At 52.7% G+C, this 15,668-nt stretch overlaps 1 protein-coding gene across 2 annotated transcripts in view; it reads right to left on the reverse strand.

Moving 5' to 3' along the window:
• Positions 1-1,147: 1,147 nt before the first annotated feature.
• AMOTL1 (angiomotin like 1) overlaps positions 1,148-15,668 on the reverse strand; it is a 93,799-nt gene continuing 79,278 nt past the window's right edge. For both annotated transcript variants that reach the window (XM_040630985.1, XM_040630986.1), the window contains 4 exons: positions 12,054-12,179; positions 11,172-11,398; positions 8,110-8,370; positions 1,148-6,797 (listed from right to left, as the gene is read on the reverse strand). In XM_040630985.1, the coding sequence (XP_040486919.1) occupies positions 6,691-6,797; positions 8,110-8,370; positions 11,172-11,398; positions 12,054-12,179 (721 nt within the window). In that variant the 3' untranslated portion in view covers positions 1,148-6,690. The remainder of the gene's footprint in view (positions 6,798-8,109; positions 8,371-11,171; positions 11,399-12,053; positions 12,180-15,668) is intronic.

Here is a 15,668-nt window from a genome sequence, read left to right on the forward strand (position 1 = left end):
CTGAGCCCCAGATCAAGCGCAGTCCTCAAGCTGTCTTCCCAGAGTGGTCCTGATGGGGTGGGGGTGGGGGGAGGAGTTGCAGTTTGTCCTTTAGGCTACACGACTTATATCCACGTGTGCGGAGATCTGAGGTCCCTGCAGAGAACCCCTCTGGGTGGCAGGCAGGACAGGTAAGAACCCAAGCAGGGGGAACTTGAGCTCTCCCTACTCACAGCACCTACCCCATTTACTGCAAGTGCATAGGCTCTAGGTCAGGCAGACCTGGGTTCGAATCCCGCTCTGCCACCTCGTGCACGGTACTTGCTCAGGGTGCTTTCTGTCAGTTTCCTGTTTTTAAGGTGGAGATGACGAGGTTGTGGTGAGCGGGAGGAGGTGGTGCGTGTAAACCACACCAGCCATTACAAGGGGACTAGCGGTGCGTCCCTTGCCCTCCCCGAGCTCACTTGGAGGCAGCTCCTCCCACACTAGGACCCACCGGGGGTGGGTGAGAAGCGAGGCGCCCCTTTGAGAGACATGAGCAGAGGACGAGCAGAGGGCACCTCCCCCTCCCCAACAGTGTCCCCCGGGTCAGTGTCTCCTTGGCAGGGGGCTTCCAGGGGGGACCCTCACAGCATTTACTCTGTTCTGCTTCTGCGGCTGAGGCTCCCGCCCAGGTGTCACCAGCTCATCATGTGACTCTTTGCTCCTGCAGCCCCTCCATTTTCTGTGACCCCCAAGACACGAACAAGGCATATCATCTCCCACGTCCATCGTGGGGTGCAGAGACACATCCGAGGCTGTTTGGGTTAACTCCCCGAGCCATGGCGGTCCCTGGCAGGCTCTGATGCCAGGAACCCCAGCAGAGGACACTCAGATGTGATCAAAGTAACACCGTCTCCCTGGGCCCGGCCTCCCTGCATTTCCCCTTCCCTTGTTTGTCTGCAGGAGCTGGGAGTGGGTGGACGGCAAGCTCCAGTGGTCTGGATGACTCATTTCCTTCTGAGAATCGGGAGCGGGTGTCGGTGGAAGCATGAGGCCCACGAGGGGGGCACTGGACGCCTCTGGAAGCAGAACGGGGAGCGAGGCTGCCTCCAAGCAGCCAGACGGCACTACAGTCAACGAGCACAGAAGTTTTTGGGGAAAGAAAAGAGCAAACATGAGAGAAAGAGCCATTTTATTCCTTTATTATATACAATATTAAGGCACAAGTTTAAGCAGCAAAGAATAGGAAAATCTTTGGCTGACCAACAGGATCACCATTTGCCGTGGGGGACACACTGCGTCCTCAGACTCCCCCCAATCGATGCAAGACCCCCCTGGCTGTGCAGCTCTGCAGACACCCCTTCGATACAGACCAGCAGGATGAAGACACCAAAAGGTCACACCAGAATCCACTGGAGGGAGCACAGCACGCTGCCACCAAGCACGGCGACGACAAGCGGCGGGCAGAGAGAGTCGGGGCCCGAGGGCTGTCTGAGCTCTGGCTGAGGTCGCGACGCGTGTCTGCCCTTGGCTCACAGACTTGCGCACAGATTCTGTAAGTGCCCCATGGAGGAGGACGCGGCTCCGCGGTCCCTCCACAGAAGGGGAACCCACCTTCATTCCAAGAAAACCACTGTGGACAAACTTGCTTACGTTCTGTTGTGTAATAAATACTTGCAGGTGTCCACGTGACCAGAATCCGAGGCAAAATCACAGGTAAACACACCACTGGGCATCGACGCTTTGAGAGGATACGAGAAAATGCGGTGTATGTACCTCATTATATTGAGAAGAGTATTTTAATTCTGTGAAGAAGCAGAGTTTCATGACAAAGAAACACCTTAGTCATCGCATTACGCGACAGGAACATGCAGTAAGCATCACAAGGCTTTACGGGGCACCTACGGGAGGCCTGCGCTAAGGGATCTGCCCCCCATCTGTGTGTTTGCAGAGAGGCGAACACATACAAGGCATGGCAAGGGCTGCGATTTGCAAAAGCGAACCTACTAGAAGTTACATGTACGATGACAATTGTCCTCCTTGGAAGCCCTCACTTTGAGAGGCTCGAGGAATCCAAAGACATTCCAAGGAACATTTCGGGATTTTATTTTTTTAAAAAAGGTAATATGACCTTCATCACCCATCTTTATTCAACTGGGATGATTTCCAAACTTAAATCCATCCTCAAAGGATGAAGATTTCTCATCTTTAAGGATAGTCAAAGGAACGTGCCGGGCCCCAGAGGTCATTCTAACAGAGGTGTTCACAAACTGCTTCTATGGGGCAGCGGGACAGCAGTCAGTACAGAGTCTCCCCAAAGGGTCACCGTTTAAGGAAGGGGTGAGATGAAATACTTGGATCTTCCGGATATTAAGCAAGAAAACCCGACACACAACCTTGTAGTCACACCTCATACGTATGCACTGACATATACACATGTCTTCGTATATCATTAAATTACTAAACAAGAAAAGGATATACTACTTAAAAGGAAGAGAGAAAAATCTGCTCATTAGTTCCAGAAGAAATCCATTTACTGAAATGCTGACCTTTACATGCTCCCAGTTGGTCAGCTTCTGGAAGCTTCTTAATTACTCCTCCCATCTCCCGGAGAGCCACACATCAGAGGCAAGCTGATTCGACAGTCCTCACATTGGAGGAAGACACTTTAAACACATCGATTCATTAGCAAGAAAGAAGAGAAGACAAGCTACATTTATACAGCATCTACCATAGCTGCCTCAGGCTTGGGGGTGGGAAGACGCCAACGCGGGCTGCACACCCTCTGGCTACGTGATGGCTCTACCGGTTAGGAGAATCGGCGGGCTCCCACTCACCACGGCCCCGGCACCCCTTTGCTCTGGATGGCAAGTTTGTTCGCAGCACACAGCACACTCCCCCAACCCCAGCGCACACCGGAGCAGGACTTCGGTTTTGGAAAACCGGAGGTGCTCCATGCAGTCACGCATGAGCTCCCTGCCTCGAAACCTCGATCTAGCCTTCACTGCCTCCTGGGAACGCAGCCTCCCCTGACCTCTGCACTCACAGCGGTCTCTGCGATGCGCGAGGCTGCTGGGGAGCCGGTGTGTCTTCCCATCAGCACACGGCATCAGGACACAGGGAGCTGAGGGCGACCCCGGGGGGAGAACGGGAGTGATGACCAGCTCCTCTGCAGTGGCCATTCCGACAGCCTCTCCCCTGAGCGACAGCCCCTGAGGTCTCTGTTCCAAGATCAGAACTCCGAAGGAGCCACTATCTTGCTATCGGACCCCAGCCCTGTGCAGTCAAATCCACGACGCGCTTCCAAGAGCTAGCCCCACGAGACGGGGGAGAGAGAAGGGCCCCACTGCTCTGTGCGTTCCAGCCAAAGCCCCGGGAGGGACGCAGCAGCCCTGTCCTGCAGGCCTGCCTGGAAGGGGCCAGATTCCACACGGGCACTGGCAACTGGGCCCTGGCAGAGCAGAGAAGCCAAGAGAAGAAACTGCTAAGAAGATTCTGCACAAGCTCTGGACTGAGGTGCTGGAATCCAGCAGCATCTATCCCATATGATGCCCTGGTCAGCGTGCAGAAACTGTCAGGCGACCCATTCCGGGGGCGAAGCCGAATTACCCCGGCAGGTCTTCACACGAAGCCAAAGCCTTTACCCTTCATCCCAAGACGGGACTCACGAGTCCATACTCGGACACCACGGAGTCCTGACATCCAGGCCCCTGGACAACGCACAAGGGATTTTGAGATGGATTCTGTGGCTCTGCGTATGGTGGAACGCGGAGACTTCCATCTGTACCGTTTATGTTTATGGGCAGTTCTAGGAGTTCTGGGCTCTAGTCCTCTTCCTTAGTTCCTGAGAGGTGTGACAGCTGTGAGTGTGCACTTACGCGTACGTGTGCACGTGTGCACATCACAGACGGGGCCAAAGTCGGCCAAGACATGGCGTGAAAGATGGCTGTGACCCATGTTGGTGGCCGTCCAGCCTGTGACGGGGGCACAGCTCCCCTCTTCTCAGGCCCTTGGTCAGCTGCCACTGCTGGAGGCTTTGGGGAGAGACTGAACCTCCCTGAGCCCCAGTTTCCTCCTCTGTGAAGTGAGGTTAAGGAGCCCTTGCTCTCCAGGTGGCTCGAGGACTCATTAACAGGTGCTCACCCCCCTGCTTGCCTACAGCCAGCACCAAAACACAGAGCTGGCATTTCTTTTTCTGCAAATCAAATGAGATAAAGGATTGTAAACGGCCCAGAACACAGAGCAGATGCTCAGTATTTGCGATCCCTTGTTCCTACGGGCAAACAAGTCTTCGAGAAAGCTGGGGACATGAAAAGCATCGGGGTGGGGGATGGGGGTGCTAGCATGGCAGGAAGTCTCCCATAAAAGAACATATCTGAAAGCTAGGGATCCCTTTTCTTATGCTAGAGTCTTAGCAAGTTAGAAGAAAAAAGGACTGCCGAAGACCACAGCACAGCTGAAAAACGCTAATGTTTGTGTTTTCATTCTGACTGAGCCTGGTGCGGAAGACTGTGCTGGAGCAGAGAGATGAGGCTTGAGGGACACTGGGCTGTGGCTCCCACTTTTACCCATTTCTAGGGGAGACAGCCCAAGTTTGCAGTGGCCCGGGTGTGGGTCACAGGGACTGGCAGAAGAGACTTGCCCTCCTGTCTGCAGACACTTTCATTCATTCCTGGTCCATTCCCAACATTAATTAAGGGGTCAAAACATCCTTAATAGAAAGAGTTGTCATCACCTAATCCTCACCACCTGTAAAAAGTGATGGGGAACAGACTGGGACAGGGCCGCCCCTGCCCCATCCCCACCAGCGTCCACACTCACACAGCCCCGGCACGAGGCAGGATGCCCGGCCCCCAGAACCCAGGCCTGACAGCACCAGCGGAGGCCAAGGGCACACAGCACAGAGCTCCGTGCCCACCACAGAGTAGGGCTTGGGAAGAAGCCGTTCCTGCTGCTATGCCCGCTCCGGCCAAGGCCACTGACGTCCTCCCCCCCTCTCCAGTTTACACCACAGCCTTCCCTCCACCATTTCCATCTGGGGAGGCTACGACTCCATCCATCTCACACCCCAAAAACCAACTCTGAAATAAGCCACCCAGGCAAAATTCCCAGAGGGGTGTTGTGTTCAGGGCTCCATGTAGGTGGGACTTGAGAACGTCTCAGAGCCAGGCCCTTTTTCTTCCTTCCCCTAAGGAACACGAGGAAAGGGCCCTGGGATCAGGAGGAGCCAGTTGACCTGGAGGGAGGAAAATATCAGGAGCCCCAAGACATCTGCCAGCCTGGTCAGCTTCTCCTCTTCGCTGACCCAGTGCCTCTCAGATTCGTAAAGAAAGCCAGTGTCCGAGGAGCTAGAGGCCCACGACCCCACTCACTCCTGGCTCTTCAACCTGGTGCTAACTTGGGTCAACTTGTCCCACACCGAAACCTCGAAACATGTGACTGTGTACACTGGCCGGTTAGGTCACAAGGCGAGCCCACGGCAAAGAAGCCCTGACGTGCTAACGTGGAAATCTATGCGCTCGTCCACAGTGACCAGAGGAGTGCCGGGGGGTGGGAAGAGTGGTGAAGATGCTTATGAGCCACCGATTCTAGAAAGTGGTACAAGCTGCCTGGTCAATCTCTGGATGCCACCAAGTCAAGTGTCATTCATTTCCTGGAGGGCAGGGGTAGAACTACAAGCTCTCTGCGTGGGAGAACGTGATGGATGTGAGATGGAACAGCCAGGGCCACGAGCTGAACGCAGGATGTCGCACTGACCGTGGAATCTTCCGCCTCATCAGAACTTACCTACTTCCCTGTCACAACGAGCCCAATGGCTTCGAAGGGGAGGAGGCGGCCAGGCAGCCAGCACGGCTCCTTCCCGCTGGTCACTACGAAACAGAGATCAGATCCCGGTCTAATAAATCCCCGACCTAAGGAATTCCACCATGTGGTAGTAACAAGGAAAAGAAGGGAAAGACAAAAAGAGCAAAATGAAAGAGAACGAAGCAGAGGAAGAGATGGAACTCCGAGCAGTTCAGGAGTGTGAGCACCAAGGCCATAATGCTCCCAACCTGTTTCATATTTTTACTGCTGAATCCAGAAAAGCTAAGAAGCCCCATCATCTCCGGAAAATCCCAGCCAAGCAGGGAATTAGGTGAGAACCGCCTTCTACACCCCCGCTGCCCGCGGACACGTCTTCTCACGGCCAACGCCACACACATTCACAGGAAACCCCGATGGTACAGCTGACATGACATGACGCCGAGATGGGCTCTCGGAGATTTCTAGGAGGTTCTTCTTAAAAAACAAAACAAAAAAACAAAACAAAGAAAAACCCCCAAAACAAACATGCTAAGAGGCAAGGAGAGGGGGGTATTTCAAGGAAGATCCAGGTTCAGGTTTATGTGTTTATAGCCAGAGAGCAGGTATACACAGACCCTCCCCAGGAGATATATTTTCTATACAGTGAAAGTCCCACTTCCTGTGACGCCTTGGTTTCCAAACCTACATGCGTCTTCTCTCTTCCACCATGTACGATACGAATCCACGGCATTCTCCTCATCTTCGGTCACGTAGGTCTGATTTTTTTTAAAACGTTTATAAAAAGCGTTCTTACTGATTTAAGATCTTTATCAGTTCAATCGTTCCTGATTTCCCATCCACAACTTTCTCGAGCTTTCTTCTCCCTCTCGGCCACGCTCCTCGTCTGTCAAGATCCCCTCACAGAATGCAGCAAGGATGCCAGTGTTAGATGAGAACTTCCATCATCTCTCCGTCAGGGAACTCGGGCTTGTGGAGCAAGCTGCTGACGCGGCCTTTGTGGTCAGGGGACTTCCCGTGGCCCAGAGGGTTCTCTGCCAAACAGAAGGAGACATCAGCAGCCTGTCCCATAGAGGGGCATGGGTCTGACCGGCTCTCTCTAAAACGGAACCATTTCCAGTCCCAGCGCTCAGTACCGGTGTCTGCAAGGGAGGCGGCAGAACCCGGCCCCCAGTGGGGAAGAGCGAAATGACGGGCCCCGGGATTCAGACACGAATAACAGAACCAGGGTGGTGATGGGAAAGGTAAGTGGGTGAAGAGGGCCTGGGGATGTGTGCGAGGAATCCCTCACGGCCACTTCCCCTCTCCGCAAAACCGTCCACTGCCGTGCCTACAAGCCACGTCCTTTTCACATGTTCCCTGCCTTGGAAAAGTGCATCTCAAGAATTAAATGTTCAAGTCCACCTGGGTGTCCCTGGGTGACTCAGTCGGTTAAGCGTCTGCCTTCAGCTCAGGTCATAATCCCAGGGTCCTGGGATCGAGCCCCGTGTCTGGCTCTCTGCTCAGAGGGGAGCCTGCTTCTCCCTCTCCCTCTGCCTGCCGTTCTCCCTGCTTGTGTGCACACTAGCTCACTCTCTGACAAACAAAATCTTAAAAAAAAAAAAAAAATTAAATGTTCAAAAAATGGTCAAAAAATGCTGTGTTTCCTTGTCTATTTGGGAGGATGAAAATAAAGCAGCCCCTTGGAGGAAATGGTTAATTTATGCTCCCAAGAACTCTCGAGGGCTAGCCCCATAACTCAGATTGATCCAAAGGCACGTCTGGTCTTTCCCCAGATGCTTCTGGACTCCTGGCAAGCCCACCCCACCCAGACTGTCTTCTCCTAAGTATTTTAAAGCACCTCATTGGTGCGGGCCTGAGGGATGTTGCAGAAGTCTACCTGCCCTGCATTTCAATCTCCCTCCCCCTTCAGTCAGGGGGTACCCCCGACCCTGAATCCCTGAGGGCTAAAGCCCTCGAAGGCTACTTCTATGCACCTGGTGCCTCTGGCGTGCATGGTGCCTGGAGCTAGCTCTGGGGGGGGGGGGGGGGGGTCTATGTCCCTAATACCCCGCAGCGGGGTGGTTCTCACCCCCAGGAAAGGGTTGATTACAAAGCATTCACTAAAAGGGTACATTCAAGCTGTGTACTCGTTTAGATGGCAATCAGAAGTGTCTACACGTGTCATTCCCATAAGAATACAGCGCATTAGGGTAAGCATCATTATAAAGAACCCCATGAAGTGAGAGCAGCCCCTGGTGCCCGCCCCCCGGCCCTTACACCACCTCCAGGTCCCAGCCAAAGTCTCCCTCTCCGGCCAGAGTTCTATGGTTTTTCTCAGGGTAAAGGGAGGGAAGAAGCTCATACCCGGTTTCTCTGCAGTCCCTTTGGCCACCGGGTGTTTCAGGATGGGGCTGTTGGAAGGGGTCATGCTCAGCCTGCCGCGGTTGGGCAGGGAGGCCATGCTGGGCCAGAAGAGCTCCGCACTCTTGTCGGTCTGGGTGCTGCTGTCCTTGCTGCCCGTCTTAGCGTGGGCGCTGCCGGCCGAGGCCGTGGAGGCGCTGGGGGACAGCGCAGCGGCCGGGGTGGTGGAAGTGAGTTCGTGGTGCTCCTTCCCCAGCAGCAACCCTGGGGGCACAAGGACAGCTGTCTCACTGCCATTCTTTAAACAAAAACAAACGAAAAAACCCGAGTCTTGGAGATCACTTCCTTCTCCACGAAGGACTGCTTCATTCATTCATTGGCTCATTTACCACAAGCATTTATAAGCACCTATCATGTGCCTGATAAGAGGACAAGCACTGAGGGAACTGAAAAAAAAAAAAAAAGAAAGAAAGACCTAGCCCCGTCTCTAAAACTATGTGAGTTTTTTTCTTTGTTGGAGGAGAGAAGCTGTTAAGTAGACTGGTTATGATGAGTTAGGATGAACAGCAGGATAAAATCACACCCAGGGTAGTAAGAGCTGCTTACCAGCCCGTGTCGAGGGGAGAGGGCGTTCCTGCCAGGCGTTCTATAGACGATGTTGTACTATGGCCCAGGGGGGCCAGCCTTGAGCAGCACATGTGTGCTTAAGAAACACTGAAGGCCTTCTAGATCGGAGACGTGGACCCAGTGGCCTGTGGCTCTTCTGAGCAGCCCACAAGACTGCCCCACTCTTCGTAAAGGAAGGTCTCCCGCAGGCCCAGGTTCAAAAATAAACACTTCCCGGTCAAGCCAACCCTGAGTTGTGCTCATTATTCCCCAAAAGGGGATCCCTTGCAGCGGAGAGCCATGGCCCCCAGGAAGCAGGGATCTGGCTGGGCTTTGGGGCGGGATCATTTTACCCTCCTCCTCCCCGCGGTTGGGGTGGAAAGGGGATGTGCCGGCCAGGAAAACAAGTTTTGTATTTCTAAACAGTGACACAGGGCACGCACGCCAGAAAGCGCCGGCGCCCCAGAGCACAGGCCGACCAAGGTGGTAGTAAACAGATCACTGAACCAGCCAGCAATCCATAGTGGATCCTGGCCAGGGCTCCTCCAAGGCGCCCATTCATAGTACAACGCAGAGCGGTTCAGTGTGTCCACAGCAGTGCTTCTCCAAACGTAACGTGCACACCCACTGCTTGGATATATTGTTAAAACGAAGGCTTGACTCAGTGGGCGGGGCCTGCGATTCTGCTTCTCTAAGGAGCTCCCAGGTGATGCTGTGGGTCCTTGCACTGCACTGTGACGAACAAGGGTCTTCGGCGAGGTGCTTCACACACATCAGTTCACTTTCGACTTTACAACACTCCTATGACACAGACCCTGTCCTTATCTTCTGCTTTATAGCAAAGCAAATGGGAGCTCCGAGAAATGAACCTCTCACAGCTAAGAAGTGGCAGAAACGGGATTCAAACGCGGCTTTACCCAACTCCAAATCCAACCTGTGGTTCCTGCCACCTCATCACCCTGCCTGTCGAACCTCCACGGTGTGACAAGGATGCTCGGGCAGAATTAAGTCACCAGCCGGTCACCCAACCGGGGAGCCCTGAGCCATCAGGAATGTATACGAAGTCACCTCTACCTTCTTCCAGAGCCCATGAAGCAGAGATGGAGGAAGCAGTTAGGAACTGTGAATGTGTGCCTCTACTCAGCCCCTCAGACAGTCCCCTTCTGTTTCTTGTGACGTGTGGACACCGATCACAGTCATGAGGAGGGACACCAGTGCAGAGAACACAGCAACTCTTCCTGTGGACGGGTCCTCGGGCTCCCGGGCCTGGGTCAGACACGCCAAATGCTAGCGGGTACAGACCCAGACAGCGGGGGAATGCCCGAGGCTGGAGGTCACCAGCCGCCTCTGCCAGGGAGCGTTCTGTCATGGCCAAGCACATTTCCCACTCCTTCCCCAGCCCTGCCTGAGCACTGCCCCTAGGCTCTCTAACGGGGAGGGAGCTACGGGTCCTTGGGAGGGGCTCTGGTGATCCCAGCTGCTATGCTGACACGTCCTCTTTGAAGTGCATTCCCTTCGTGGGCAGGCGCTGCTGAAGTGACCTGTGGGGGGACGTCACACAGAGACTCTCGCTGCATGCCTTTGATCCCCCAACTCGGTCAGGTCCACTCTGGACGCCCTTCTCCCCTTTGGCCCAAAGCAGCCAGGCTCCTCTGGGGTTCTGTGCTGAGGAAGACTGGCTCTCAGTTCCACAGATAAACAAAACACTCTCTGAACTGAGGAAAGGCATCAAAGGAGGGCCAGACCCTTGGAGCTGCTGGAGCGCAGGGGAAGAGCGAGGAAGACGGGTGTCTGGGAGCGCCGCCTGAGTCCGCTCCAGACTCAGCTGGCCCCTCAACAGGGCCGCCTGCACTCTAAGAAACCCACAAGGCTAAGGAAGACCACATCGGCAGAATTCGCCTCAAAATTCTGCCCTGGCAACAACTACCCACCAAAACTCACCACCCACCAACCCCTTCTGCTCGAGAGCACTGCTTCCAAAGTACTTTCTCCCCATTCTCTTGTTTTGCCCTCACCTCAGCCACACAGCATAAAGCAGGGCAGACATGGCCTCGCTTTTCCAGACACAGAAGCAGAAGTGGAGCCAAGTTCAGAGGCCTGACTGCTCTGGGCTTTTCCCATGAGAATATTTTATGTTGGAAGGGTCACTTCAATTTTCAGCAATAATGACGATAATTACGATGTGAACCAACCCATGGCCGGTAGCTACTCTTATAGCACCATTCTGCTTCCACATATCTCAGCTAATTTCCACAACTAAAGCATGACTGATTATCCTTCCCACTTTACAGATCAATCAACAGACCCGGAGGTATTCAGTGGCATTTCTGCGTCTCCTGAGTGGCAGAGCCAGTGTACCACAAAAGGGTCAGAACCCTTTCCACCAGACGAGGTCACCTCTCCACATCTGTGTAGCTCTTGCTTTTCAGATCCTGGCCCAAAGGAGGCTTGGGGCTCACCTATGCTCCCCTTCCAGGTCTTCTCCTCCTTCTTCTCCTCGGCTAACTGGCTGCTGGTAAGTGAGGTCTGGCGGGAGTGGGTCCCAGTGGCCGCAGCAATGGACGGAACGGAGCGGGCAGGACGCAGGCTCGAGGAGTCCGTCTTCCCAGCGTCTTTACGGGATCGCTGCTGAAGGACCTTAATCATGGCATCCTTCTCTATGATTTTGGCATGGAGATTCTTAATACTATGTAATAAAACAAAACCAAACAGTCATAATCGAAAGCTATTTGGCTAGAAAAACTCGAACCATTTCTCTTGGGCTGCCCCAGGGACTTGAATTATAACTCAGGGATGAAGAGTTAAGTACAGCCTAAGTCTTCAAACATTTATAATCTGCAAATTGTACAAAATGGAACTTTTGTAGCAGATCAGAAGGCACACCTTCTCTGGGCTCTCTGGAGACTCTGGGACCTCCTGGGACCCCAGGGACATACAGGCAGAATGACTGAGGCCTCCCAGCAGGGACCTCCTGGACCAAGGTGTGCTCAGGGACCAACTCAGAGGGTCTCAGGTCCCCAGTGGTGGGGGCAGGAGCGGCAGCAGGGAAACTCGAAAACGGAAGCCTCACACAGGGTTGGCTTGCCACTAAAGTCAATGTCCCCATTTTCTGAGAAAAGACTAATAAAAGATGGACAGGTTTTCTGGGAAAAGAGGATGTTATCCCCGATGCCCCAAAATAAGAATCTGAAAGCACTTGGTTTCTCTTCCTGACTTGGGTGTCACTGGCTGAGCCCGTCAGCTGTTCAGAGCAGGGAGGGACTGGCGGGCCCGCGGGGGACTTGAGGAGAGTGGCCACAGCAGAGCCGGGTGGTGCGGCCACACACACAGCCGTCCCTTACGTGTACTCCATGTCCTGACACCTCCTGGTGGCCTGCACCACCTCCTCCTCCTCCTGCCAGATGTGGGCCTCCAGTGAGCTCTCGCCATAGCTGCCATTCCTCGAGTGGTTGATGATGGTGGTGTCCCTGGGAACACAGGACACACAGACAATGATGCAGATGATCCTGGGGAGGTGTCCGAGGCCACCACATGACAATATCGCTCCCCAGACTCCTTCACCCCCTCTCCCTCTCCTAAATCCAGGCCAATCCTCCCCTTAGACGTGACAGAATAAAGACAGTGTCCAGGGAAAACAAAATGAAATCCAAAGATCAAAATTCCCTGCCGCTGTTGCTAAGGTCACTGCGTATGAATGTCCTTAGGAGCCTGCTGCTGGACCCCTACCGGACCCCTGCAGACAGAGGGGTGCTGTTGGCATGGTATGTGTGTCTCCATGCTTATACTCCTTCATACTTCTCCTTTCGCAATCACAAAGTTCTATTTCCATTTCTCACCCAGCCAGCAGTGATTTCAGTATTTTACAGTAAAATGGAGACTCAGCAAACACACACTGGTCTTCTTGGATGGCAAGGCTCAGCTGAAATCTTCCTTCGTGCCTGCAGGCTAGCTCACTTCTTGCTTTATGAGCCCCTGTGTGACAGCCATGCCGGGTGGCAGGGCGGAAGTATGAAGACACCCATCTGTCCTTGGAAAGTCCAGTCAAGGAGCTGAAGCAAGGGGAGGGGCAGACACGGTGGATTAAAGTGCAGGGTGGCCGGAGGCAGGTGTCTGGTCAAAGTCAGCTATTCCTCCACTGTTTGTGGAATTTAATTACTCCTAATTAATGACGACTGGTGAAAAGAAGATAACTGAGCCATTTTAGTGATCTAGGTATATTTCAGACTGCAAGGCGCACTAGTGCTTGGACCAGTGAATACCAAATTGATAAACAGTCTAGCCAAAGATCTCACATCTCTTTAACATCATATTCCAATGCTCCAATCATATTTAAAATCTTAATAGCTCTTTTCTAGGACACTCACAAATAGCAAAGACAACTCCTTCTTTCATCTCTCTAATGACAGCTATCAATGAAGGAGCTTCTTCTTCATGCTGGGGACGGGGTAAAGCACGCTACACAGGGCCTCTCACACAGTCCTCCCAGTAACCCGGGTAGCTGGCGTTATTATCCTCATTTTACAGATGAACAAATAAGCTAGGTGTGGAGACAGATTCCAATCCAGATACCTGTCCATAACCTGAGCTATCATTCTATGCTGCTGAAGCTTTCTGTCTTTTTAAAAAATATTTGATTTATTTATTTGAGAGCGAGAGAGACAGTGAGCACGAGCAGGGGCAGGGGCAGAGGGAGAAGCAGACTCCTCGCTGAGCAGGGAGCCCATAACCTTAGGATCATGACCTGAGCTGAAGGCAGACGCCCCACTTTCTGTGTCTTTATGAAGAAGGCCTCAGCAAAAGGCACAAAGAAAGTGGGCGCATGTGAGAATGTGGTATTTGTGTGAAATGCAGCTGAAAATAAACCACAAGGCCAACTAACATAGAACACAAGCAAAAGCTTTAAACATAGGGACAGCCCAAAGAGCACTCTGGAAGGGGTACTCTTGAGCGTCGGGGGCCATTGGTGGTGGTCTTTGTTGTACTGTTGTGCAGGCAGAATTTTGAGGCCAATTCTGCAGATTATGAATTCATCCTATAGTGCACAAAAGTCATCGCCACCGAAATTAGTGGCTAGAGAAAACAGTTTCAACCAATTTACTTTTGGAAAATTCGCACAAGGCCAGACACCAATTAAAAAATTCATGTTTATGCTGCCAAGGAAGGATAGCAGGAAGAATTAGATCAAAACAACTCAGGAGGTAAACACACGCAGGCTCTCAAAAACATTAACTATATCACACTGGAATCTGTAAAAAGGTTCAAAACCATAAAAAAGGCCCAATCCCTCAAAATGCTGATCAATGGTGCTGAAATGCACCAAGACAGCAAAAGCACTTGGTAAACAAAAATCATTTCTTTAAAAATCATTGCCCAAGAACGTGAGGCATGCATCAGCGGCTGTAAAGTTACAAAGCAAATGGCTGGTCATTTTCACCAGTTCATATGCGGCCATGTAGCATCTAGACAGGAGCTCAGAATTTTGACCTGTCTCAAAAATTCTTCATTTTCCCTATCTCCCTTCCGATCCAAAGAAAAGCAGTGCCAAATTACAGAGGTTTTCTTTGAAAAGAACATGAAGATTGGAGCTAAACACCTGACCTCCTCTGAACTGACTTTCCCCCAAACGGTGGGAAGGAGTGGTCAGGAAGGGGAAGGCAGTTTCCCACAGAATTATTAGATGACCAATAAACACACGTGGAAGCAAAGCAGGGGGGCCTGGGTAAATCCCACAGGACTCCCATTCTTTGCGGGCAACAGACCTGTGTCCCTTGCCGGGAGGATAACGAGCAATGCAGGGCCTGACAGGTGAGTGGCTGAAGGTGGGCTCTGTCCAGTGCCCACCACAGGGGTCTTAGCTTCAGACCCGTTCATTCCCTGACTTCTGATCTGACATTCCAGTCCCATTTGTGCTCTCGGGGCCCAGGATCCCAAGCACACATCTAATCTGATAAAACACCACGAGTGGAGACAAGGATGACACACAAAGGCCCCCAGGTCCAGGTCACGCTTCCAAGGTAACACATTTACACTGCTCCTGGGGCTCTACTGCCCTCTGCCAGGGGACGACGGTGGTTCTCTGCTCCTAACCAGCCAAGAATTACCATTTCCATTTCAGAAATTAGGTAAGTTTTGAAGAACGTCAGTGACACTCAGAAAGGTTTATGCATCATCACACACCCATAGTCGGCAGTAGAGGAAGAAGCCTTGAGTGGGGGTGCCCCGCCTGCCTGTGCAGTGTTCTCTCCATTAAAACCTCACACAGCGAGACAACTCCCAGGGCCATCGTCGACAGCTGGGCGTTAGACCCAATCTGGCAAAAGGCCAAATTCCTCAGTAACTGTATGACTGTCTGGGCTCTTCCTCAAGATAGAGGTGAGTTACTGCCTTAGAAAATAAAAAGCTGAAAAAAACACCTCTCAGCTCTGTAAAAATCCAGGCCTCGCTGTTCTCACCCACAGACAGGAGGACTGACTAGAGGCTGTCATTTCCTCCAACTCTCCCACCGCCACTCTGGGGCTCCGCCACACGACACGGCTCTCGAAAGTCTGTTCCTGCTCCCAGGTCTTGCTCAGAGGGGCTGCTGTGGGCTGCTTCCCCTCACGTAGACACACATAACCAACATGTGAGCACTAGAAATTGATCCCTGGTGGTCATTTTCCACATGAGTTCGCAGGGTCTCTTCAGGTGCAAGCACGCCATGGCGCCCAGTGGAGGCACTGCTCGCTCTCCAAGTTCCTGGGGGGGACCATTGCAGGTACCATTCCTAGGGGTTCTTCTCTACATGAGTAATGAATATGAGAGCCCACAAGACCTCATAGAGTAACCCCACGCCCTCCACCCCAACAAGCCTTCTCTTCCTCATTAAAGACAAAAATAACATGGCGCCCAAAACCTGAGACTGACTACATGATGGGGCTGCATCCAGTGTTTACTCCTTACCTGGGTCAGGTCCCGCC

Source organism: Ursus maritimus, unplaced genomic scaffold (assembly GCF_017311325.1).
Source record: "Ursus maritimus isolate PB19 unplaced genomic scaffold, ASM1731132v1 scaffold_16, whole genome shotgun sequence".
Taxonomy (NCBI): Eukaryota; Metazoa; Chordata; class Mammalia; order Carnivora; family Ursidae; genus Ursus; species Ursus maritimus.